This window comes from Petaurus breviceps, unplaced genomic scaffold (assembly GCF_028583685.1).
Source record: "Petaurus breviceps papuanus isolate PSGF00001 unplaced genomic scaffold, PetGlider_PUasm1.0 90591, whole genome shotgun sequence".
NCBI lineage: Eukaryota > Metazoa > Chordata > Mammalia > Diprotodontia > Petauridae > Petaurus > Petaurus breviceps.
Window position 1 is genome coordinate 2,060,782 of NW_027187280.1, and position 26,816 is coordinate 2,087,597.

The following is a 26,816-nucleotide window of genomic DNA, read 5'->3' on the forward strand; positions in this document are numbered from 1 at the left end:
CGAACTTGGGTCCTCCTGACTCCAGGGCTGGCCCTTTACTCACTGTGCCACCTAGCCGCCCAGTGAATGGGCTATTCTTATTGGCCCAACACTGATCATCCCGATCTTTTGTGATGTATCCCTCAGTTATTGGAGTACAGAGGGACCTTTAACAAGGAACCAGATAAAGGCCTAGCCCCATAGAACCAGAGCGGATACCACACGGGCTTGTCCTGGCTACGTGTGTAATTACCATCATATGAGTGATAGAAACAAAATGACATAACAAGTCCTAGGGTTTAGAGTTCTAGAAGGGAATATGAGGGTCATGGAGTCCAGCCCCTCATTATACAGATGATGAAACTGAGGCAGGCCCAAGAAGAAATGGGACTTACCCAAGGTCACATAGTAAAGTGGCAGAGCTGGAATGTGAATCCAGGTTTTCTGACTGTAAGTCTGGCGTTCTTGCCACTATGGCATATAACTATGTGGTGATGACAGTGCTGCTGGTTTTTGGATGACTAAGGACACAACGTGATTCAGTGTTTAGAGCACTGAACTGGGAGTCAGGAGGCCCCACTTTGGAATCCTTCCTCAGACACAAAGAGCTGGATATAGTTGCTACTTTTTTAGGAGTGTTTAGTTCTATGCATCACATTTTAAGAATCAATCTATGAGCATTTATCAAGTACTTGCTTCCTGCCAGCCATTGCATCAGGGATAAAAAGACCAAAAGGAGCTTCTCTTTTATCTCAAGAGTTGGGTGGCACACTGGGTAGAACACCAGGTCTGAAGTTAAGGAAGACTCATCTTTCTGCATTTAAATTTGGCCTCAGGGGTGGCTAGGTGGTGAAGTGAATAGAGCACTGTCTCTAGAGTCAGGAGGACCCGATTTCTAATCAGGCCTCAGACACAACACAAAAACTAACCATGGGACCTTGGACAAGTCACTTAACCCCAATTGCCCTCCAAAAAAAAAAAGAAAAGAAAAGAAAAGAAAAGAAATTTGGCCTCAGACATTTACTAGCTGTGTGACTCTGGTCAAGACACTTCACCCTCTTTGCCTCAATTTCCTTTAACATGAGAAGGCTGGACTCAGTGACTTCTAAGGTCTCTTTCACAACTATCAATTTATGATCCATAGTAATCATCCTTAGGATAATACTGGGAATGCACCTACAACGTTGGGGAAGACAAAATGTTGCCTGGGGTTTGACTCAGAAATTAAGCAGCATTGAGGTGTGGAGTAGAGAACACTCTATTTGGAGTTGGAGGACCTGAATTCCAATCCCATCTCTGGCACTGCCTGTGTGACCTTGGGCTGCTCTGGGCCTCTTTCCTCATCTGTGAAATGAAGGAGGTGGCTGAGATGAGCTCTGAGCTTTCTTCCAGCTCTCTGTCTATGGGTGATCCTGTGAGTTCAGTCTGTCGGCCTCCAGCCTCTACCTTCTCTTGTTTCTTATCTCCTTTTAGTATCCTTGGCTTTTTCTAGGATTTGGGTAGGATTCTGAAATGTTTTGCATTTGGTGGCCCTCTTTGCATCGCTGTCATCCTGTGAGCAGCAAACTCTGACCCTTTTTAAGGGACCGTTGAACAGCCATCAGGATGGTCCAGGAGGAGGAGAAGAGGGAATGAGACATTCCACCCAAATGCATGCTCTTTTCTGGGCCCCTACTCTGCCTGTCTTATTTGCCCTACAAGGGTCATGGGATCTCAGAGTTGGGAGATATCATAGGATCCTAGATCTAGACCTAAAAAGGGATCTCAGAGGCCACCTTGTCCAACCTCTTCACTTTTACAGATGAAGAAACTGAGGCTCACCAAGATTGTGATTTGCCTAAGGTCACAGAAGAAATGAATTTCTGAGACAGGATTTGATTTTGGGTCTTCTGACTCCAGACTTATTCCAGAAACGCTATTGAGACCATATAGTCTATTGCATTCCTCAGCAAGAATCTTCTTTCCATATACAGAAAGTGGCGCCTTGGCCTTTGCTTAAGGACCTTCTGCTGAGAGAGAAGTCATTACATCCTGAGGCTTCCATTTCCACTTTTGGAGAGGGATTTTGCTGGAGGTGCCAATGAAAAAATAGTGCTAGAGGTGGAGTCAGGAGAGACTGGAACTGATTCCATTGCATGATAGATACCTGTAGCCCCACCTACTGTGTGCGTGGGGGGGTTATTGTAAAAATCAAATGAGAGAAAGTTATGGTGCTTTGTAAATCTTAAAATGCTTTAAGAATAGCAGCTATTGGGGCAGCTAGGTGACACAGTGAATAGAGCACTGGCCCTGGAGTCAGGGGGACCTGAGTTCAAATCTGGGCTCAGACGCTTAACACTTACTAGTCATGTGACCTTGGGCAAGTCACCCCAATTGCCCTGCCTTCCCCCCTTCAAAAAGCAACAACAACAACAAAAAAGAATGTCACCTATTATCCTTAGGAAGTTTTTTCTTATGCCAAGCTTAGCTCTGCTTTCTTTCTTTGTAACATTTCCCTCCTGCCCCTCTTATTTCTGCCCTCTGGGGCCAAGCAGAAAAAATCTAATCCCTCTTCCACAGGACAGTTCTAGAGATAACATCCCCTGACCCACTCATTTATCTTCTCTTCTAGCTAAAGACCAACTCAGCCTTTTTACCTTCCTCCTTGTTCTCCTTCAGTACTGTGAAATGCTTCTTAGTTATACGACCCTGGACAAGTCACTTAAAAAACAAAACAAAAAACCAACTCTTGTTGCCTCAGTTTCCTCATCTGTTAAAAAAGAGAGTTGAACTTAATGTTCTCTGAGGTCCTTTCCAACTCTGAATCAATCAGTGATCTTGGCAATATCCTTCCTCCCTCTCTCCGCCCTCAAAAATTACTTTGCTTTTATTTCATGTATACATAGTATCCCAAAAGTCTTCATGCAGCTTTAAGCTGTTACAGCTCAAAGCTTTACTAAAATGCCCCCAAAGTCTCAGCTATTACAGCTTAAAGCTGCACGGAGACTTTTGGGACAGCCTTTATTATGTATATGCTTATATATACTTATATACCATGTTTCCCCAATAATAAGACCTATCCCGAAAATAAGCCCTCCCCTTACTGTGTAAGATTCCTCTAAAATAAGCCCTCCCCCGAAAATAAGCCCTATTGAGATTGCTACTGTAGTGAAGGTGATCCCCTGCGCTACACGCTACATTACAGTACCCTCTGTATGCACCATTCCCCCCCCCCGGTGAAACGCACGCCGTGCTCCGAGCTGCATCCAATCAGAGCTGCAGCAGTGAGCGCGTCATCCTGTTCTTCCCCAGTGATTTGCTTATTGAATAAAGGTACATTTTTTTGTTCACATTTACCTGTTTATTAAAATTGCTGTCAATGTTCATTAAAATAAGCCCTCCCCTGAAAATAAGCCCTCTGGTGTTTTTCTGTCCAAAAAATTTAATAAGAGTGTCTTATTATCGGGGAAACACAGTATACTTGGGCCAGGTGTGGTGGGAGCCTCCTATAATCCCTGCTGTTGGGGAGGCCAGGTCTGGTGGATCACTTGAGGTACAGAGTTCTGAGCTGTGGCTTAAGTCAATCAGGTGTCCAGGTTAAGGCCTGCACCAACATGGAGAACCTTTAGGAGTGTGTGTATGTGTGGGGAGGGGCACCAGATTCCTAAGAAGGAGCAAAAGCCTCCCTGCTGATCATCAGTGGGATCGGGCACTTCCATCCTGCATGTGATAAAGAAACCCACTTGAAAGAGAGTTAATTTATTTGGGTCTGTGAAGAATGGACATTCTCAGTTGTATTTGTCTAGTCAAAAAATGCTTATTGAGCCCGTTGCTGGGGAGAACACAAAGGAAGAAGCAAAGTCCTTGACCCTCACAATCCAGTGGTGGGGGCAACAAAACTATAGCTAAGAATGCTGGAGAAGCACTATAAACATGCCTGTGTCACCTTAGTGGTGGGGAGAGCAGGGCAGGGCAGAAGTTTGCTACAGTCTGCCATCTGGTAGCTTCCTATTTTTAATTAATTAGTCTTGCTAACTAGGTGCTAACCAATGACATTTTTATGCAGCTTTTGGATTTGCAAGTGCTGAGGACTCCTAAGAGTTGATGCAAACCTAATTTTGGTTCTAGGAAACAAGATTCACTTGACATAATTACAGAGTGACAGTGTAGAACAGGGGTGGGGTGGCCTTGAGGCCACTTGTGACCCTCTAGGTTCTCAAGTGCAGCCCTTTGATAGAATCCATTCTGTCAAAGGACTGCACTTGAGGACCCAGAGGGCCACATATGTCCTTGAGGCTTCAGGTTCCTCACCCCTGGTGTAGACCAAAGGACTAAATTGTGTGCTTTAGACACTAGGTATAGAGAGAGGTCAGAGAAAAGAGAAATCAACGTGGGCTCATGTGTGAGGGAAGATTTCGTGGGAGAAAGCAGCCTTTATCTGAGCCTTGAAGGGAAGGGAACAAGGGAACAAGCATTTATTAAGGGCTGCCATGCTAAGCGCTTTACTATCTTACTGAATTCTCACAGCGATTCTGGGAGGTAGGTGCTGTTATTATCCCCATTATACATTTGAGGAAATTGAAGCAGACAGAAGTTGTGATTTGCCCAGAGTCACGCAGCTAATACCGTAAGTCTCTGAGGCCAGATGTGAATTCAGATCTTCCTTGCTCCAGGCCCAGGTTCCCCACCTCTGATCCCAGCCCTTTAGAGAAGGGGTAAGATTTAGGGAGATGGTGAAGGTGGGTGAGGGTCTCCTAGGTAGGAGGGAGGGCATGAACAAGTTAAGGTGGGCAGAATGCATCTGGCATGCTGGAGGAGACTGACTGACTGCAGTGTTTGTGTTGGGGAGGAGCAGGAGATAAGAAAGGTTACATGCACTCCCTATTTATAGACAACCTTGCTTCTTGCTTCTTGCTTCTAATCTCTCCCTCCTCTGTAGGGATAGAAGCTGTGATTCACTTACATAGGGAGTTCCCTCTCTCAATTCAGGTCAGAAACAGTCTTTGAGTTGACCAGAGCAGTGAAAGATTAAGTGACATATAGGGTATATGTCAGAGATAGGATTTGAACCTATCTCATCCCTGCTCTGAGGCCCATGCTCTAGTCACTTTATCAAACTACCTCTGCTTTCTTATATAGCTACTTGAAAAATCTTAAGGCACAGACCACTCCTCTCTTAAAAATCTTTCATGTCTCCCAGTTGCCTATAAGACAAAATACAAACTGCGTGGCCCAGTGATGAAGTTTTCCTCTGTCTGGCACCAAGCTACCTTTCTGCCCTTCTTTTCCATTATTTTCCTTTGAGAGCTCTCTGTTCCAGTCAGACTTGACTACTTGTTGCTCCTGGAACTCTACATTTCAGCTCCTGCCCCTGTGAGTTTGCTCAAGTGGCCCCAATCCAGGAATACTTCTTTGCAATCCTGTCTTCCTTCCAGGCTTAGCTCAGATGTTGCCTTTTGCTACTTGACCCTTGCTCTGTCCCTCCCAGTCACAGGTAGTCTCTCCCTCCTCAGATAATCTTGGGTTTCTTTATCTGTGTGTATTCTGTAGCCCTCCAGGAGAATGTAAGCTCCTTGAGGTCAGGGACTGTTCTAGCTTGGTGTTTCATAAGTAGCCAATTCTTAGTATAAATATTTGTTGAAATGAATTATGTTGAATGCCAGTTTAAACACAATTATAAACTGATGAGCAATGGGGAGAGATTGCAAGTTTTTAGCCTTTAACATAATATTTAAAAGAGTGGGGGTAGCTAGGTGGCAAAGTGGATAAAGCACCAGGTTTGGAATCAGGAAGACTCTTCTTCCTGAGTTCAAATGTGACTTCAAATGATACTTCCTACCTGTGTGACCCTGGGCAAGTCACTTAACCCTCTTTGCTTCAATTTCCTCATCTGTAAAACGAGCTGGAGAAGGAAGTGGCAAACCACTCTAGTATCTTCACCAAAAAAAATCCCAAAAAAGGGGTGGCTAGGTGGCACAGTGAATAGAGCACCAGCCCTGGAGTCAGGAGGACCCGAGTTCAAATTGAGCCTCAGACACTTAACACAAAAAAAATAGCCGTGTGACCTTGGGCAAGTCACTTAACCCCAACTGCCCTCCAAAAAAAAAAAAAGAAAAGCCCAAAAGGGGTCACGGAGAATTAGATATGACTGAACAATGTAATAGATAAGAAATGTAAATACAAAAGAATATAAATATATACATAATATAAAATATAAAGATATATTATTAAAATGGGCTTTCATTATTGTAAGCAATAGTGGTGGTGGGAGGAGGCATTGCAGGTTTAAAGGCTCCAATAATTCTATCTTACTATTTATTATATAAGGCGAGGTATAAGTTCCTTGAAGTCAGGAACCCTTGTCCCCCCCTTGTCTTTGTATCTCCAGTACCTACCATGGTGCTTTGCATGGAGCTGGCACTTGGTAAATGCCCATTGAATTGGACTGAAATAAATTTCATTAATCTCTGTCAAGGAGGAAGCAGTCTTTTTTCCCTTTTTTTCTTCTGTTTTATTTAATCCCTGTTTTCTGGGGTGGGATGGGTGGGGTAAGGAGTTTTATAGGTAATCAATACTTAGAAAAAATAGCTAACATTTATATAGTGCTTACTCTGTGCTTGGCACTATGCCAGGTGCTTTATAAGTTATCTCATTTCAGCTTCACAACAACCTGCATGGTAGGTAATATCATTATTCCTATTTTGAAGATGAAGAAATTGAGGCAGACAGAGGCTAAATGACTTGTTCAGGGTCATACAACTAGTCGGTATCTGAGTCTGGATTTGAACTCAGGTCTTCAACCCCCACATTTCACAGATGAAGAGCCTGAGACTCAGAGAGGTCCTGGTCAGTTGCTGTCTGGAGCATTGTTTCTTTCTGGGTGCCGCATTTTAAGAAGAACATTGACAGAATTGTAGCACCCAGAATAAGGCACATGGGATAGGGAGAGGATGAGGAAAATGCTGTATAAGGACAGAATGGGAGAAATGGAGGATTTTAGTTAGGAGAAGAAAAGACTTAGGGCAGGATTGCTGCCTTCAAGTATTTGAAGGAGCTGTTGCATGGAAGGCAGAGGTAATGTGGTTTAGTAGTCAAAGAGCCAGCCAGGAACGAAGGAGGGAAGGAAGAAAAGACAGAAAGGAAGGAGAAAGGGAGAAAGTAAGGAGAGAGGGAGGAGAGAAGGAGAAAGGAAAGAGAGGAAGAAGGCAGGAAAGAGGAAAAGAAGGAAGGAAGGAGGGGAGGAAGAAAGAAGGAAGGAACAGAGGAAGAAAGCAAAGAGGAGAGGAAGGAGAGAGGGAGGAGGGAAGGAAAGAAAAAAGAAAGAAGGAAGGAGAGATGGGAGGAAAGGAGGAAGGAAAGCAGGAAGCAAGAAAAGAAGGAAAGAAAGCAGGAAGGAGAGGAGGAAAGAAGGAAGGAAGGATTGATTTATTAAAGTGCTTGCTACAGGCCAGGCACTAGAAAGCCTTGGTTTAAATCCAGCCTCTGCTACTTACTGACTGTTTGACCCTGGGCAGGTCACTTAATGTTGTAGAGAAGGTGGGGACTAACAACTGTAGAGGGAATTTCCTATGACAGTGAAATCATAGATTGAGTGCCTATCCATACCACATGAAAGAGTGGACAGAGAACTGGGCTTCATGTTGGGAGGACCTGGGCTCAAGTCCCTTGTATGGTGTATACCATGGGAAAATCCTCTAACCTGGATCTGTATATCTGTATATCCTCCTTCCTCTCCCCTTCTTTTCTTTTTTTTTTGTTGGGCTTTCATTTTCCTTAAAAACTTTACACAAAGGAGGTATTGTTCACCTTCCACTCAAAATGATGGCACAGCTGAAGTTTTTATTTTGGTTTAGTCATGCAGGAGGTCAGATGTTTGTTTATTTTCAAACAAATGATAAGCATTTTGATGAAGCAGCTTATGCCTTTTTTTTGCCAGCATGTGGTGCAAGCTTAGTCTGTAGGTGGCTCAGGGACTGGCTGTTTTCTGGGAGAGGGCCAAGAGAGGGAAAGGCAAACCCTACAATTTATGCAGAATTGGTATCAACTTGAAGCTTCTTATCTCAAAATGGACACTGAATCACCTAGAAAGGCTCTTTCAAAGACTGAGTGAAAGTCACTTGCTCTTACAGCTCCTTTTTTTAGTATTTAATTTTTTATTGCATATCATGATTTTTTCTCTAGTAAATGTTTCATATTTTTAAATTTTTATTTTTAAAAATTTATTTATTTATAGTTTTCAACATTCACTTTCATAAGATTTTGGGTTCTAAATTTTCCCCCCTCTCTCCACTCTCCCCTCCCTAAAACAGCATGTAATCTGATAGAGGCTATACATATATGATCATATTAAATATATATGCACATTATTCATGTTGTGAAAAAAGAATCAGAACAAAAGGAAAATAGCATGAGAAAGAAACAACAAAAAAAGAAAATAGTCTGCTCCAATCTGCATTCAGACTCCATAGTTCTTTCTCTGGATGTGGATAGCATTTTCTATCATTAGCCTTTTGAAATTAACAACTTTTTCTTAGAAGAAAATTTATGGATTTAACATCAACAATCTCAAGCATTTTAATATACAAATAAGAACAGAAAAGATTGTATATGAAACTGTAACAAAACTGACATGTCCTGACTGTGTCCTATTCTGAATTCCCTTATGTTCTCTTCTCTGTATTTTTAAATATTTCATTGATACTTTTTTTCTCTTTCATTTTTTTACTTCTCTACATCCCTGCCTACCAATTGCCTCCTTCAGTAGAAGTCTTCCCTTTTATTTAAAACTTCTTTCTTCAATTGATCTATTCCTCCCACTATCTTCCTACCACATTGAGCAAACCCCTAAAAAATAAGGCCTTTAATATGGACATGCATAGTCCAGCAAAACAATCAAACAGAAAACTGTAAGACTATAGGTGCAGAGCTGGGAGGAACTTTAGAAGTCATCTCGTTCAACCTCATCATTTTAGATGAGATTAGAGGCTTGAAGAGGTGAGATGGCTTGGTGAGCATCAGGTGGGGAGTAAGTAACGGGGGTTAATCCAAGGGCCTCCAATTCTAGAGCTGGTGTACTTTCCACTGCACCATACTGCCTCTCAGATCCACAGTATTTGCTTTCCAATACAAAGAAATACATCCTCACATATAATATACACATAAATATAATACATATTTTGTTATTCCTTCTCATCAGTTGTTTACGACTCTTTATGACCCCATTTGGGGTTTTCTTGGCAAAGATAGTAGTGATTTGCCACTTCCTTCTCCATTTCATTTTATAGGTGAGGAAACTGAGACAAACAGGGTAAAGTGACTTACCCAGGGTCACACAGCTAGTGTCAGAGGCCACATTGGAACTCAGGGCTTTCTGACATGAGTTCCAGTGCTCTATCCACTGAGCCATTTAGATAAACATAAACATGGACACTTACATATACAGATACACACGTGTATGTGTATATCACACACATACATCTATACATGCATTCATATGTGTATAATAAATATAGCTGTAAATAATAGTAAGGCTTCCTTGCACTGTATCTCTTCTGTCTCCTTATGCATCAGGTTAATATCAACATTATGTCTTTACTGTTGTAGTCAGTATATATATTCTGATCCTGTTTCCTTGGCTCCACATCACCTTATATAAGTCCAGGTTTATTTATATTCCATTTCTATCACTTTCTGTGACACAGCACTTTTTGTGGCCTCTGGCTAAGTTCGTGTTAAGTGCCCTATAGAGGATGTACATAGACGGGAAGTCAAGTCCAGACATTAACAAGCATTTATTAAGTGCCTGCTGTGTGCCAGGCACGGTGCTAAGAGCTGCAGCTAGGAAAAAGGACAAAAAACAAATCTATTCCCTTCAAGGAGCTCGTATTCTAATGGACGAGAGAATCTGCCCAGTGATATATACATACAAGATGTATGCGGGGTACATTGGAGGTAAACTCAGAGGAAGGCACCAGCATTAAGGGGGACCAAAAAAGTTTTTGCAGATGGTGGGATTTTAGCTCTGACTTGAAGGGAGCCAGGGAAGCCAGGAGAGGTGGAGATGAGGAGGGAGAGCATTCCAGGAATAGGGGACAGCCAGTGAAAAGTTATGCTTATGAGATAGTGTCTTGTGTGAAGAATAGCCGAAAAACCAGTGCGACTGGATTGTGGTGTATGCAGAGGGGAATAAAATGTAAGAATACTGGAAGGTAGGAAGAGGCCAGGTTGTAAAGAGCTTTTAAAGCCAAACAGAGGATTTTATATTTGATTGTGTGAGTAATAGGAAGTCAGTTGTTTGATAGGGAGGTGATATGGTTGGACTTGAGCTTTAGAAGGATCATTTTGGCAGCTCAGTCTGGGGAGAGATTTGAGACAAGGAGTCCAACCAGCAAACTACTGCAATACCCCAGGGGTAAGATGATGAGAGCCTGTACCAAGTTGGTGACTATCAGAGAAGAGAAGGCATTTATGAGAGATGCTACTTGAAGGTAGAATCAATAGGACTTGGCAGCTGTTTGGTTATGAGATTAAGGGAGTGTGAAGAGGGGAAGGTAACACCTGTGTAATTGGAAGGATGGTCTACACTTGACAATAATAGGGAAATTTGGGAGAGAAGAAGGCTTGGCAAGGAAGAGAGAATCAGCTCAGTTTTAGACATTTTGCATTTCAAATGTCTAGAGGGCATCTAGTTTGAGATGTCCAATAGGCAATCGGAGATACAAAACTGGAGGTGGAGAAAGGGGCTATAGGGATGGGTAAATAGATTTGAGAATCATCAACAGAGAAATGATAATTGGATCCATAGGAGCTGATGAAATCATGAAGTGAAATAGTATAGGGGAAGAAGAGAAGGGGGCCCAGGACAGAGTCCTGAGATACCCATAGTCATGAGGCATGGCCAGGTAGGGAGAGAAGTTGGAGAGAAGTGTCACAAAAACCTAGAGAGGGTTGGCTAGGTGGTACAGTGAATAGAGCACCAGCCCTGGAGTCAGGAGGATCTGAGTTCAAATGCCGCCTCAGACACTTAACACTTACTAGTCATGTGACCTTGGACAAGTAGCTTAACCCCACCTGCCCTCCAAAAGGCAAAAACAAACAAACACAAAAACACAGAGAGAAGAGAATATTAAAGAAAAGAGGGTGACTAATAGTGTCAAAGGTCGAAGAGAAGTCAAGAAAGGTAAAGATTGAAGAAAGTTTGTTAGCTTTGGCAATTAAGAGATCTGTGGTAACTTTGGAAAAAGTGGTTTCAATTAAATGATGAAGTCAGGAACCAGACCATAGAGAAATAAGAAGAAATCAAGAGGAAAGGAATTGGCGGCACAGATTATGGAAGGCCTTCTTAGGGAGTTTAGTCACTAAAAGGAGAGACATAGGTGGATAGCCAGTGGGAATGGATGGAGCAGATTTTTTTTTTGCTTATTGGAGGGGGAAGGTAGGGCAATTGGGTTAAAGTGACTTGCCCAAGGTCACACCACTAGTTTTTGTGTTAAGTTTCTGAGGCCGGATTTGAACTCAGGTCTTCCTGACTTCAGGGCTGGTGCTCTATTCACTACACCACCTAGCTACCCCTAGCAGATGGCTTTTTTAAGGATAGAAGTGACATGGGAGTATTTGTAGGCAGCAAGTAAGCAGCTAGTTGATAGAAACAGAAGATCAGTGAGAGAGTAGGGATGATAGAGGGTGCATTCTGCTGGAGAAGATGGGACAGAAGGGGCACGCTTGTGCATGTGGCACACTTGCCTTGGCAAGAAGGGCTACCTCATTATGTGAGACAGGTCAAAGGCTGACATAGTGACAGAGGCATCTGGGTGATAGGAGATGAGGAGGAAGGGAGAAGAGGGACCTCTTGACAAAAGCATCATTTTTTTTTTTAGTGAAATCTGAAACAAAGTTGTCAGGTGAGGGGGTGCTGGGAGGGCAAGTTATGCAGGTTTGAGGAGTGATAAAAAGGTTTGGAAAAGCCTGGGTTGAGTGGGATACTTAGTCAATGAGGGAGGTATGGAAGGATTGCCTCATTGCAAAATGTACTTTGTGAAGAAGCATGAATGAGTTGTGAACTGCACAAGAATACTCCACCCTCCAACCCACAGATGACATCACAGAATAATCAGATCAATCAAATATTTGTACATATGGTTCAAAAAGAGTCCAAACAGAGCAGGGATTACTGCTGGAGGCAAGATCCTCCTGATGTTCCATTTTGCAAGAACATTGTGATCACAGAATTTGAGGGTTACTTGTACAGAATCTTAAAGGCCATCTAGTCTAATCCATACCCAACAGGAATCCCTGTAATAACATGAAAGACAAGAGGGAATCCATTTTCTGCTTGAAGAATTCTAAGATGTTCACCATTGCTTGAACCATCTAGTTCCAGTTTTGGACAGCTCTCATCATCGATAAATTTTTCCTCATGTAAAGTCTAAATTTATCTCTTAATTTCTACCCATTCTTCCTGGTTCTGCCCTTTTGAGACAAATAGAACAATAATAGCTGACATTTATGTATCATTTTAAGGCTTGCAACACTTTGTGTATGTTATCTCATTTGAACAAATCTCTGACGCACTGGAACCCAACTTATCCTTGAAGATGGCTCTCATGTTCTGTTTCTCCCCCCACCTTATGCTGTTTTTTCTTCTCTCAGCTAAACATTCCCAGGTCCTTCATCTGATTCTCATTATGACATGAACTCAAGACCCTTCATTATCACTGTTGCTCTCTGCACATTGTTTTGCATCGAGCCCCCAAACACCACAAGGCCTTCTTAATCAAGTCATAAACTCATAACATCAGAGGCTATCTAGTTGTCCAGTCCTTGATTTTTTTCTGCCCCTCCCCCTTTGGTTCCCCCTTTTTTGGGGGCATTATCTCTATTGATGTTTTTAGAACTTAATTCTTTAGAATACCCTCTTCCTCCTACATTGACTTTGCTTATAAAATCGTAGGCCATTGACTCCAATTTATTCTTTCTCTGAGATTGATTTTGCCTCTATTTCTGAATCATGAACCAAGGCAGTGTGGTATAGTGGAAGTCTAGCTAGATTTGATTTGGAGGACCTGGTACAGATCCCATCTTTGCCACTAAAAAGTGGTAGGTTTTTGTGTCCTTGGCCACATCATTTCATCTCTCAGGGCCTAAGTTTCTTCTCTTGTAAAATGAAGGGCTCAGAGCAGATGACCCCTAAGTTCTCTTCTGATTCTAAATCTAGGATTCTATTCATTCTGAGATGGAGTGGTTGATTGTTCTCAAGGTTCTCACCACAGTTCTATTTCTACAACTAGTTTCTTCTTGTTGATCAGAATCAGATCTAGAATAGGAATTTTCCTATCACTTCCTCTTCTTTCAAAAAATTATTATTATTAAGGTCTGTCAGGGATGAATCAGCTGCATTGCTTTTAGGAGACAGAGAAGGAGCAATCAAAAAACTGTGACTCCCTGTCCTTACAACCTCTGTATCATGGTTGTGGTCTATTTCCTGACCTCCTTATCTTTTTTTTAATGCTTTATTAACTTCTGATTTACATCATTCGTTTCTGCCAGATTTTGAGTTACAAATTTTCTCCCCGTTTTTCCCCTACCCACTGCCCCAAAATAGCAATCCCACAGGATATCCCTTCTTCCAATCTGCTCTCTTCCATATTTTCTCCCATACCCCTTTCGACTTTTCCAGTGGATCTCTATGCCTCAGTGCCTGTATATCTTATTTCCCAATTACATGTAAAATAGTATTAATAATAGTATATGTATATATACACATATATACATATATATTTGAATATTTGATTTTAAAACTTTGAATTCCAGATTCATTCCCTTCCTCCCTTGTCACCCACCCTTACTGGGAAGATAAGCAGTTCAGTATAGGTTGTACATGTGTGGCTAATGCAAAACAATAACATAGTAGATATATTGTAAAAGACTGACTATATTTCCCTCCCTCCTATCCCACCTGCCACTTGTTCTGTTCTCTACTTTGGTCCTGTCCCTTTGCAGAAGTGGGTGCTTCCGACTTCCCTCCCTCCCAGCCTGCCCTCCCTTCCATCATCCCCCCTCTCATCCCCTTCCCCCCCTACTCTCCTGGAGGGTGAGATACCCTACTTAGTGTGTATTTCATTCCCTCCTCAAGCCAAATTCAGTGGAAATAAGGTTGACCCATTCCCTTTTGCCTTCCTATTCTTCCCCTCCATTGTAACCATTTTCCCTTGCCTCTTCTGTATATTGAACCCCTTATCTAATTCCTCCTTCTGTCCTGGTTGTCTGTAGTAGACTTCAGCAAAAACTGAGGAAGACTAAATGTTGTCCCTATTTTTCAAAAAGAAAGGATAAAATCTGTATTGGACTATCAGCTAATCACCTTGACTTCTTTTCCTTGAAAAATTCTATTAAAGGGATGGTTTGTGAGTGTTCAGAAAAGAAAACAGTGATTGCTAACAACATGACTTCATCAAAGAGGGTTTGTGTCAAACTAAACTTTTCCTTTTTAAATGGGGCTGCTACTAGACTAGTAGCTCAGAAGTGCTATGGACATAATATGCTTGAAGTTCAGCAAAACATTTGAAAATCCTTCATTTTCTTCTTGTGGAAAAGATGGCTAGACATGTACTAGCCAGTTGTACATTTTGGTGGATTAAGAATTGATTGAAGTTACTAGAGTGCCAGCCTTGGGGTCAGGAGGACCTGAGTTCAAATCCGTTCTCAGACACTTAACACTTACTAGCCATGTGACCTTGGGCAATTCACTTAACCCTAATTGCCCTGCCTTCCCCCCTCCAAAAAGCAAAAAAAAAGTGATTGAATGAGCATCCTAAAGAGTAGTTATTAATATTTTGACAGCAATTTGGAAGAAGTTTTCCAGTGGAGTACAGTGGAGATCTCTCCTTGATCTTGTGCTATTTAACATTTTTTATCAGTAAATTGGATGAAATTGTAGATTGCATGCTTATCAAATTTCATATGGAAGAAAACTAAGAAGGGTCTCTAATATGTTGGATGACAAATACAAAGAGATCTTGACAAGTTGAACCACCAGACTATAACTGATTAGTTTTAAATTTAAAATCAATACATATGAAGTCCTAGCTTGGATGCAAAAATTTAACTTTGTAAATAAAAGATGAGGGAATCACGGCTATACAACAGGTAACTATGAAAGAGGTTGGGCAATTTTGAACTAATATGTGAACTAATATGCTTAATATATATTAATCCATGTAATGGGGATTAAAGAAAAACACAAAAACCAACCCAGTGCTACTATTTAAGACTGCAGTGAGTGAGGCCTGGTATCCAGAAGAAATTGTGTCTATGCCATGTCTGCAGTATCATATTCAATTCTAGATGTCACATTTTATAAATGACCTTGATGAATTGTAGTAGGTGTAGAGGAAGATGACTGTGGTGGTGAGGGAACTTGGAATAAAAACATAGGTGACATAATTACCATATTTGCAGATGGAACAAAGTTGGGAGGATAATTAATGTGTCTGATGGCAGTCAATAGGCTACAATAGTAGTTTGTATACTTGTGTGTACGTGTTGTCTAGATTTGTGACTTCATTGGTATACTCCAGGTGAAGAAATTCCTTCTACCAATGTAGACTGGTAGTTGTTCAGTAATTCGCAGTGTAAGAGGATTGTTTTGAGGTACTGAGAAGTTTAGTGACTTGCCCAGGGTCGTAGGGACAGTAAGTCAGAGTCAGGACTTGAGTTTATTTAGGTATTCTAGATTCTCTGGCCATCATGCCAAATTCCTACTCTTAATGAATTAATAAACATTTATTAAGTACCTGTTATGTGCTAGACTCTGTGCTAAGCACTGAAATTTAATGAAATGAAATGAATTATTAATTAAATATAATGGATAAATGTAAAGTCTTATACTTGGGTTAAAAAAATCAACTTCACAAGTATAAGGTACACGTATATGTGGCCAGACAGCAATTTGTCTAAAATGATATGTGGGTTTTGGTGTATTGTAAGCTTGATATAAGTGTAATGTGACCACCAAAAAAAGTTAAGGAAATCTTAGGCAACATTTAAAAAGACAGTGACTAAGACTAGGTTGGTGATTGTTCTGCTATACATTCTCTTCGTCAGATGGCATCTGGTGCATTGTGTTCAGGGCTGGGTGATACATTTTAGCAAGGACATTAATAAATTGGAGAGTGTCAAGTGAAAGATTGCCGTGATGTTGAAGGACCTCAGAATCATGCCATATGTATGAGTATTAGTTGAAGGAACTGGGTTTGTTCTTCCTAGAGAAGAGAAGACTTGCTGAGATGGGTTGTGGAGGGAGATTGATATGAGCTATCTTCAAGTATGTAAAGGTCTGTGCTGCCATGTGAAAACTTTGTTCTGCTTGGTCCCAGGAGAAAGAATGAGGAGCAATGGATAGAAGGTACAAAGAGGAAAGTTTAGGTTTGAAGCAAGAAAAAATATCCTTGCAATTTGTTGTTTGTTTCCTCATCAGGAAAATGTATTTTATGTACGTGAGGGGATGGGAGGTAGGGTGAGGGAACAGGGGGAGGTGTTGAACTAAATGATCTCTTGGATTCCTTCTAGCTCTTAATGCCTTCAGTCCTTGGAATAATGTATATGATAAGGGGGAAAGGGAAGGGAATAAGCGTGTGTTGTTTGGTCATAATTCAGTTGGATCGGACTATTAACACCGTCTGGGTTTTTCTTGGCAGAGATATTGGAGTGGTTTGCCATTTCCTTATCCAGCTCATTTTACAGATGAAGCTTCCTATCACTTTTCTTCATGTCTGGTTCACTTTGATGTGAGATTTGGAAGTAAAATTAATACAATCAGTTCTAGCCACCAACGTTGGATTCATAACATGGGGAGGTATGAGCCTAAGTATTGGCAATTTTAGGCCAAGGGCTGTGAGGCTTATATAGTTTATCACTCCCCATTCTGTATAGGCAGTCTTGAGGCATGAGCACTGTCCCATCCCCAAGAGAAGGGTGAAAGATGTTTAGATTAAATAACTCTGCTCTCTGGTCTCAGAGCTAGATTAAAAAAAAAAAAGAGGCAAGGCATCAATCCAGTGCTTACTAAATGCCAACCACTGTGCTAAGCACTAGGAATAAGAATAAAACAAGCAAGAGGGACCCTGCCCTCAAGGAATTCTAACTGGGGGAAGAAGACACTGGGAGTGGGGTATACTCATGGAGATGGCTGGGAAGTGGCATGGAAGCCTGTTTTAGGACAAGATAAGGGAAAAGACCAGCTCTCAGAGCTAGTTGTCTCCAGGATAGTTTCCAAAGTTGTGTTGCAGAGGGAGAAGGAATGAGAAGATGAAGATGATACTTGGAATATAGTCAGCATGATGGGGAAATGGAGAGGAAAAGAGTTAATAAGGCGCATGGTAACATTTTTTTTGACTCTGACATTGGGATTGGGAAAGGGAAATGGAGATCTTTATGGGGAGGGGACTCAAAGCCATGTGGGAATAGGATCAGTTAAAAGAACAGGTGATGTTTTACCTGAAGAAAAGATGTACCTGGGGTGGCTAGGTGGTACAGTGAATAGAGCACCAGCCCTGTGGTCAGGAGGACCTGAGTTCAAATCCAGCCTCAGACACTTGGGCAAGTCACTTAACCCCAATTGCCCTGCCTTCCCCCCTTCCAAAAAGAAAAAAAAGATGTACCTTTGAAAAGATATGATTTCAGCTTCCTAGTATTTGATGGACTGTCAGGTGGAAGAGGGATTGACTGCTTAACTCCATCCCAGAAAATAGTACTGTGGACATTGGATAAGAATGACCAAGAGGCAGATTTCAGTTTATTGTTTAAAAAAAGGGCAAACAATACTTCCTAATGACCAAAGCTGTCTAAAAGTCAAATGGGCTACATTAGGAGGTGTAATGAGTTCTTCCACCCTGGAGGAAGCAGAGACCCCCTTGTTGGCCTCCCCTCAGGAACTTGAGGGCAGGGACAACTTTTCATTTAGGCTTTGTCTCCCTAGCATCAAATAAAATGCCAAATATAATGACACATAATATAGGTTTCAAGAAATGCTTGTTGGATTTTATTGAATGTTGTAACGGGTAGACCTGGGCTTAATGCACCCCTGACTTTTAATTTCACACTAGGGCTGAAAGTACAGCTAGATTCCTGCATGGACAGAAAGCACAAGGTTCTGTGATTCTACCATATGAAAAGTAATTGGAAATCTTATTCTGATTGTATCTTGTTATATGTCTTTTGTAGTCTTAGTCTTATATCTTGTTAAATTGCTTTTATAAAAGAGTTGTGTTTCCTAGTAAAGGTACGAGGTTGATTATTAACCTGGAGACAGGGCTAGGAACAAACACCCAATGCCTGCTTATAAATTATTCCTTGGGAACACAAGGAGGGTTTCTGAAAGGGGAAAGATCCTTCCTTCTCTCTCCCTCCTGCTATTTTTGCTTCCTCCTGTCACATGCCCACTTGCTCTATCCAGTGCCAGAGAGTGTCATGTTCTCAAAGGGACACTCCAGAAGTCATGCACCTCAGCTCAACAAAAAAATCTGTTGGGTCCATACTGTGTGCAAAGCACTGATGTGTGACTCCATGGCTCACAGAGCTCCCCTAAAGCTAAACTGGACCTTTTGATGGCTAGAGAATACACTGTCAACTTGGCCAGGACACACTGTGGCAGTGCTTGGCTCATTGATTTTCATGTGTGCTGATTCTTCTTTAGGCATGACATGATAAATCAAAGGAAAATAGCTTAGGTTGGGAGAGGGCCAGGGCAGAGACACAAGTATAGAAATGCTGAAGCATATGGGCCACATTGAATTTGAAGAGGGGATTTGAGTTGCTTACCTTTCTGTGACTTATCTAAAAAAAAAAATGGCCAGGGTCTCCCATTGCATCCGGAGCCATCTCCAGTCAAACTGATCAATATCTCACCACTGGACCCAGATGACTCTGGAGGAGAAAGTGAGGTTGGTGACTTTGCACAGCCCTCCCTCATTCAAATCCAAGTTACTTGTGTGTCATGGCATCATCTCTCTGATGTCATGATCCTCTTCAAGAACAAAGGACCAATAACAACCTGTTAGGCATTATAATCTCAAGGCAGCTGGGAAGCTAGGTAGCACAGTGAATGGAGCCCTGGACTGGGAGTCAGGAAGACTTGAGTTCAAATCCAACCTCAGATACTTACTAGTTATATGACTTTGGACAAGTCATTTAACCTCTGCCTACCTAGGTTTCCTCTACTATAAAAAGGGAATAATAAGCCCTGCTTCACAGGGCTGTTGTGAGGATCAAATGAAAGTATTTATAAAGCACTTAGCACAGTACCTGACACATGACAGATGCTTAATAAAAGCTTGTTTCCTTCTTTCCTTCCTGTTCCAGGTATGTCTGTTGTGGTATACCCATTATGTGTCCATGTACTTTCACCCTTCTAGTCTTATAAAAAATTCAAGTCTTCTGCCTTGAAATGTAGTTGAATATAGCTTTGTACCTCCTTTACACAAGAATCAGGAATCTGACAAAGCCAGTAGAACCTCAGTTATAGAAATACTATTGTAATACTTTGATTAGCAAATCTACTGGGATAAGGCTCTTGTAAAAACTCCAATTTCTATAGAGTTTTGTAGTTTACAAAGTACTTTCCTCACAACAGTCCTGAAGGGGTAGAATATTTGTATCCCCATTTTAACCAACAAATGAATGAAAAGCATTTATTGATTGATAGTGGCATTATTGATACTTAGGGATGAGAAGGGAAGGTGTTAGCTCACTGACTGAGAGGCCAGGAGAGATAATGGAATGATCCAAGGGGAATACTGGATGGAATTTGAATAAGTCTGGAGTATGAGGGTCACTAAATATAGGAGTCCATGTGTGTTGGCATTGACTGACTCACTAAGTAGGTCAGTACCTCCTCAGGGTGGTGGCTCCCAATCTGAGTGGATTAAGTCACTCAGATGAGGAAACTGAGTCTCAGGGAGATCAACTGACTTCTATAAGGTCACATAGTTAGTAAACTTCAGAGCTGGTATGCAAACTTATGTCTTATGTTTCCATGTCCTGTTGCCTCTGCAATAACTCAGCTTATTTCATATACCTGGGTAATTCACAAGCCAAATAAGTTATTGTGGGTTAGTTTTATGATTAGAAAGTGGTGACTATGGAATGTAGTCTATGGACTTGGGACAAAATGGCAACCATCAAGAATTTGCAAATGGTTATTTATGCTTCATGCTTTGATGGATCCATACTCTCAATGGCATGGATATTCCATTCAACAGTGTAGATCAAATTCCTTCTGAGTTCTCTTATCTTGTTACATTTTCATTCATGTTATTTTACAAAACCTTCCATATTGGAGTCAAGCATTTACTCCAGTAGCATACCTACAATTCTTTTATGTGACTCAATTCTTCTAGTGGTATATTAGCTTGGTTATGAGTAAACATTGGAAGTATCAGCAGTTAAATTCATGTGTATGAATGGTCTAAGAACTCTGGAATTCCTAGAACTCTCTGTTCCATTTCCTCCCATTCCTCTGCCATCATTGTGGAAGTGAAAGAGGGCTATATAGGACTGAAGGTCATTTTCTATTATCTGTTGTGTGGGTTGTTATAGCCAAAGAATTCATCACTCAGTAACCAAACTTCTGTTGACTTGCCTCTTGAGAGAAATTGTTATATTAATAACTAATTATTAATTTGTGATTCATCCTTTTCCTCCTATTTCTTTAAGACTCAACTCCTGAAAAAGTCAGGTAGTTTTAGAAGGGTGTAACAATAAGGTAATCTCCCAGCCCAGTCCAGCCCAGGTAGATGCCTTAGTTATTAATATAATACTTACTAATATATTAATGTAATAATATATATTAATATGATAATTTCTCTCATTCTCTATACTTACCTAGTCTGATCTTCAGACAGCAGTCACATTATCTGTCCTCAAAACCATTTACTAACTAGAGTTATGATAGGGGATGGACCTGTGATTTCACTGGTCTAGAGAAGGGGTGGGGAACTTTGACCTTGAGGCCACATGTGGCCCTCTAGGTCCTCAAGTACCGCCCTTTGATGGAATCCAAACTTCACATTCCATAGAAGGGCTGCACTTGAGAATGTAAAGGGCCACATGTAGCCTCAAGGCCCCAGGTTCCCCACCCCTAGAGGATTCTCAGGTAAGGAAATACCTTCTACCCATGCAGATGGGTGCATGCTCTGCCACTTATACACTTAAAGAGCTGCCAAGAGTGTGAAGATGTTAAGTGATTTGCCAAGAGTCACTAGGTGGGACCTGAACAAAGTCTGCCTGGATTTGGGTCTGGCTCGCTATCTACTGTGACACTTTGCTTCTTTATAAGTGTGCCCTGGAACTTAAAGAGTCCAGTCACAGAATTCAAGTGTGTAAGGGTTAGAAGGGACTTTAGAGGCTGTCTAGTCCAGTCTCTCTCTGCTTAAATATTCCCTCTATACACATAACAACATATACATCTCTAGTGAGAGAGAGCCTGCTACTTCTGGGGAGGCTCACTTGACTTGATTTTTGCTGTGTATTGTTTTCAATCATGTCTAAGTCTTCATGACCCATTTGGGGTTTTCTTGGTAAAGATATTGGAGTGGTTCGCTATTTCCTTCTCCAGCTCATTTTATAGATGAGGAAACTGAGGCAAACAGGATTAAGTGACTTCTCCAGGGTCACCCAGCTAATAAGTGTCTAGAGTTAAATCTGAACTCGAGTTTTCCTGACTCCATGCCCAGTGCTTTATGCACTGCACCACTAGCTGCCCTCTAAACTTGAATAAGCACTAATCATTTTAGAAAGTTTTCCTTACCTCAAACCTGTCTGCCTCTTTGCAACTTCTCCCTATTGCTCCTTATTCTAGGGGGTAGCGAAACAATTATGATCCCTCTTTTATGTTGTTAGCCTCTTAGATACCTGAAGAAAACTGCCCTATTCCCCTAAGCCTTCTTTCCTCCAAGTTAAATATCCCTTGTTTCCTTAACTGAAGAGGTTACTGAAGTAGCTTCTGCACAAGAGGGGCCTCGGAACCATGGAGACCTGAGTTCAAGTCCCACCTCCAACACATTATGGCTGTATGACCATGATCAAGTCACTTGACCTCTTAGTGCCTAGACCAGGGTGGCCCTGTTTCTTTAACTTCTCATTCTCTCATCACACATGGCCAATCAAGTGCCAGATTTTGTTTACAAACATTGTACAACATTGTACTGTACAACATTGCTCACATTACTAATTCCAAGCATATTGGCCTAATTGGCCTCCCCACCTCAAGTATCCTCTCCCCACTGAAATCTATCCTTTGATCAGCTGTGATTTTCCTCCACTAAAATGATTTTCCTAAAGCTCAGATCTGGCCATGTCACTTTTCTATTCAGTAAACTCCATTGACTCCCTATTGACTCTAGTCTAGGATCTCTTCTAATATCTATTTTGTTTCATAGTGTATATAGTTATTTATACTTTAGCACATGTACATAATGTATAAAAAGGTGAATATTCACCTATTAGGGGTAGGGGCTCAAACAGTTTTTACTAAGAAAGGTGTATGATCAATAATACTCAGACAGTCCTATTCTAGACAACTCTTTGACTATAAGCTGCAAAGAAGTGAGGAACTGCATTGGTAGAGGGAGCTTCCTCATCTGGGAGCTTCTTTTACCAGTGATACCAGAGTTCCAGCCCCTAACCTTGATCCTGATCCTTCAACCACACCTTGAATGTTATGGTTTTTCTTTACTCAATGTTCTTTTCAGTACCTTGCCCCAAAATATTGCTGCTTGACTTTTATAAAAGGCAACAACGACAAATACGCAGAAGTTAAATGACAAATATGAGGACTTCAGAGAATCATGGCATTATTTGTATGAACTGATGCAGTATGAGAGAAGCAGAACCAAGAAAGTGACTTTATAAAAAATGATTACAGCAATTTAAATTAAAAAAATCACAGAATAGAAGTTGAAATATGAGTAGTTGAAAAACCATTGAAAGTTTTAGAGATGAAAAAATGAAGCATATCTCCTCATGCTAGAAAGGGCAGGAACTACTGGGACAGAACAATGTATATGTTATCAGTTATGTTTTGTCCTGGGGAGGGAGGGTTCAATCTGGAGAGGGGGTGGGAAATGACTTTTATGCAAAGACAAAAAAAATTGTAGAATTTATTAAGATAATATGGAATAGAAATGAAAATGAAGTAAAATGTGAATAGAATTTTGTTGAATTATCCTGATGTGATCAGTCCTCTGACTGTGGCTTAGTACTGTGGGACTTTCACTTCCCTCATTCTGGATATTATGCCTTTCAAGGTAGCCTGAGAGCATGTTAGCACCTTTGATTTCTGTTACATTGTTGACTGATATTGACCTGGAAATCTCCTAAAAACCCCAAACTTTTTTTCCATATGAACCCTGTTTCACCATGCCTCTGCCATCTTGTATTATGATACAGTCTTTTGTTCCATTGAATCAAGATCTTTTTATACCCCAGCCCTTTCATCCACATATCCCTCTTAGCTTCATGTCATCAGAAACTTTGATGATCATTCCATCTATGCTTTTATCTAAGTCAGTGATGAAAAAATGGTGAACAGAGCCAAATACTGATCCCTGAAGTAGTTCACTAAAGATCTCTCTCCAAATTGACATCAAACTTTTTTTTTATTATTAATGATGACTTTAGGTTTAGTTCTGAATTCACCTAGGTATACGGTTGTTTAGTCTACACCCACTCCATCTTGTCCACAAGGATAGCATGAGAAACTCTGGTGAGTGCTTGACAGAAATCTTGGTAAGCTATGTCTGTGGCATTATCCTGATCTACCAGTCTGGTAATCCTGTCAAAAAAGAAATCGACGTTAGTCTGGCCCAACCTGTTTTAGGGAGTCATGTTGGCTTTCAGTGATCAGAGTTTCTCTTTCTAAATGTTCACAGGGCATACCTTAATTATATGCTACAGAGTCTTGCCAGAAATTGAAGTCAAGTTCACTGACCTTTCTATAACTTGCAGACTTAGTTTCCTTTTTTCAAAATCAGCTCAGTATTTGTCTTTTTTCCAATCCCATGGAAGAATTATTCCTATTTGTGATAATCTCTCAGAGGTGATGAATAGTAACTCAGCCTGAGCCACATGCTCTGGTTCTTTACGGAAAGAACCCTAGGATGTAGACGATTGGAATTCATAAAAAGCTGCTCGATGCTTTCTTACTATCTATTTGCTTATCTTGGGTTTCAAATCCTTGCCCACTATTTTTTTTCTTCCTCACCTTTCTAACTAAAAGTTTATTCACCTTGACAGAGAAATAAAAACAATTGAGAAGCTTTCCTTTTTCTCATTCACCCTAGCCGGCTCTGGAGTGGTCCTATCCTTGCTCTGATGCTCCCCTTTCCTACAACATAGCTAAAAATGTTTGTTCTGGTTATCCTTAGCTTCTGAATCCATTCCAGTCACCGAGCTTCCATTCGCTGACCTTGCGTCCATCTTCTTTATGATTCCTTTTAATATCTCCAATGGTTAGTAAGCTCCCTTTGCATCATCTTTTGTTATTGTTTAGTTGATAAGTCATATCTGACTCTTTGTGACCCCATTTAGTGTTTTCTTGGCAAAGGTACTGGAGTGTTTTGCCATTTCCTTCTCCAGCTTATTTTACAGATGAGGAAACTGAGGCAAGCAGGGTTAAGTGACTTGTCCAGGGTCACCCAGCTAGGAAGTATCTGAGGTCAGATTTGAACTCAGGAAGATGAGTCTTCTTGACTCCAGGCCCAGCACTCTATCCACTGCACCACCTAGTTGTACCTAAATATCATCTATCTTCCCCCTTTTACCTCCTCATTGAAATGGTTTCTCTTTGGGTTTTCAAAATTTTCCTTCTTGAGAGCTTCCCATTTTTCTTGTGCTGACTTCTCCTATAGAATTTGAATTCATAGGATCCTACCTGTCCTTTCTCTGAAGCTTTTGAAATCTGCATTCTCAAAACCCAGGGTATATGTTCAACTTTCCTCTCCTCCATTCCAAACTCTTTTAAGTTAAGCAGCAAAGTAGTGAGGGAATCATAAGAGGTTGCAGTGGAGGGAAAGCAGGCATAAAAGAAGCAGTGTTGGTATTACAATTTTTTTCAATTAAAATTCTTGATATTGTTTAGTTTGACACCTGGGCAAGTCTTGATTTCTCTCAAATCTTGGGCTTTTAAAATACCACTTTGTTATAGTTGACATTAATTGTTATTATTTGTGTTTGTTCAGTTGTTTCAGTTATGTGTGACCCTTCATGATCCCATTTGGAGTTTTCTTGGCAAAGATACTGGAGTAATTTGTATTTTCCTCCTCCAGCTCATTTTGCAGATGAGGAAACTAAGGCAAATAGATTTAAGTGACTTGCCCAGGGTCACACAGCTAGTAAGTGTCTGAGGCAAGATTTGACCTTGGGTTTTCCTGACTCCAGGGCTAGCGCTCTAGCCACTCTGCCTCCTACTTGCCCTTAGGTTATTATTATACCACATTTTAAAGATGAGGAAATTGAGGCTGAGGGAGATTAAGTGACTTGCCCATGGTCACACAGCTAGTAAATGTCAGAGGTAGATTTGAACTGAGGTCTTTCTGACTTCAAGTCCAGCATTTATCCATTGTGCCACCTAGCTAGTCCTTATGCCTCCTTGCAGGGCCATGGAAGGCAGTGCTCCGGGGTAATTGGTACATCATTGATGATCTTTTTTTTACCCCTCAGTTTAGTTTGGAGGTAACATAGTTGGAGAGGCAGGAAAGAATGTGAGCTTCGAGTCAGATCCTGCCTCTCATTCAATCTGTGTGACCCTGGGCAAGTCACTTCTCCCCTTTGAGTTACACTGTCTTCATTATTTTTTAAAAAATGCCTGAAGTACCTATCTCATAGGGTTGTCATGAAGCTTAGATAAGAAAATGTATGTAAAGCATTTTGCAAATTTCACAGCAATTTAAATGTGGTAGTTATTGTGATCTAATAAAACAGAATCTTTAGCATTTAAAAATTTTCAAATGCTAAATATAAACAAAAAATTAAAAAAAGAACAATGCCCTGTTTGTGTGTTAGTGTATCTTTTTGACTGATCTTTCTTCTTAGCATGCTAAATATTTTTTTCTTTTAAAACTACATCTTTATTGACTGGTTTTTATTTTTCTTTGCAGAAATCCCACTTTCCCATGCAGCATGAACCAGTTTCCAGCAGAGAGCTCTTCCCGGCGTCAGCCCCTGGAGGAGCCAAACTCCTCCTGGCTCCCCTCCATAGAGAGACTCTCATTGGATGACTTTTGGATGGAGGTAGAGAGCATGAAGCAGAGTGATGAGCTGAAGCAGGAGGAGGGCAGTGTCACTGAAGCCCAGATCCCAGAGGGTGAGGAACTCTGCTGCTGCTAAGCATGGAAAGAGAACATTGAAAGGAGGGTGGTGTGGTGGTAGGTTCTTCGGAGAAGACATTTCATTTTGAAATACTAAATGTGAAAGAATGAGTGCATTGGCCCAGAGTGCACTTTGATCAGGGCAGCTGGGTAGCAAAGTGGATAGGGCTCCAGGCCTGGAGTCAGGAAGACCTGAGTTCAAATGTGGCCTCAGATACTTACTAACTTGTGTGACCTTGGGCAAGTCACTTCACACTGTTTGCCCCAGTTCCTCATCTGTAAAATGAGAAGGAAATGGCAAACCATTCCAAGTGTCTCTTGCCAAGAAAAACCCAAATGGGGTCAGGAAGGGTCAGACTGACACACTGAAATGACTGAAGAAAAACAAGGAGGTTTTGATTGAGTTGTTTGGCAGAGAGAGACAGAAAGAGAGACAGAGAGAGAGAGAGATAGAGAGAGAGACAGAGAGAGAGAGAGAGAGAGAGAGAGAGAGAGAGA

General features: G+C 41.1%; 1 protein-coding gene across 5 annotated transcripts in view; it reads left to right on the forward strand.

Annotated features, from left to right (window-relative positions):
- ARHGAP40 (Rho GTPase activating protein 40) overlaps positions 1–26,816 on the forward strand; it is a 120,113-nt gene that overhangs the window by 38,082 nt on the left and 55,215 nt on the right. For all 5 annotated transcript variants that reach the window (XM_069063552.1, XM_069063553.1, XM_069063550.1 and 2 more), the window contains exon 2: positions 26,109–26,314. In XM_069063552.1, the coding sequence (XP_068919653.1) occupies positions 26,131–26,314 (184 nt within the window). In that variant the 5' untranslated portion in view covers positions 26,109–26,130. The remainder of the gene's footprint in view (positions 1–26,108; positions 26,315–26,816) is intronic.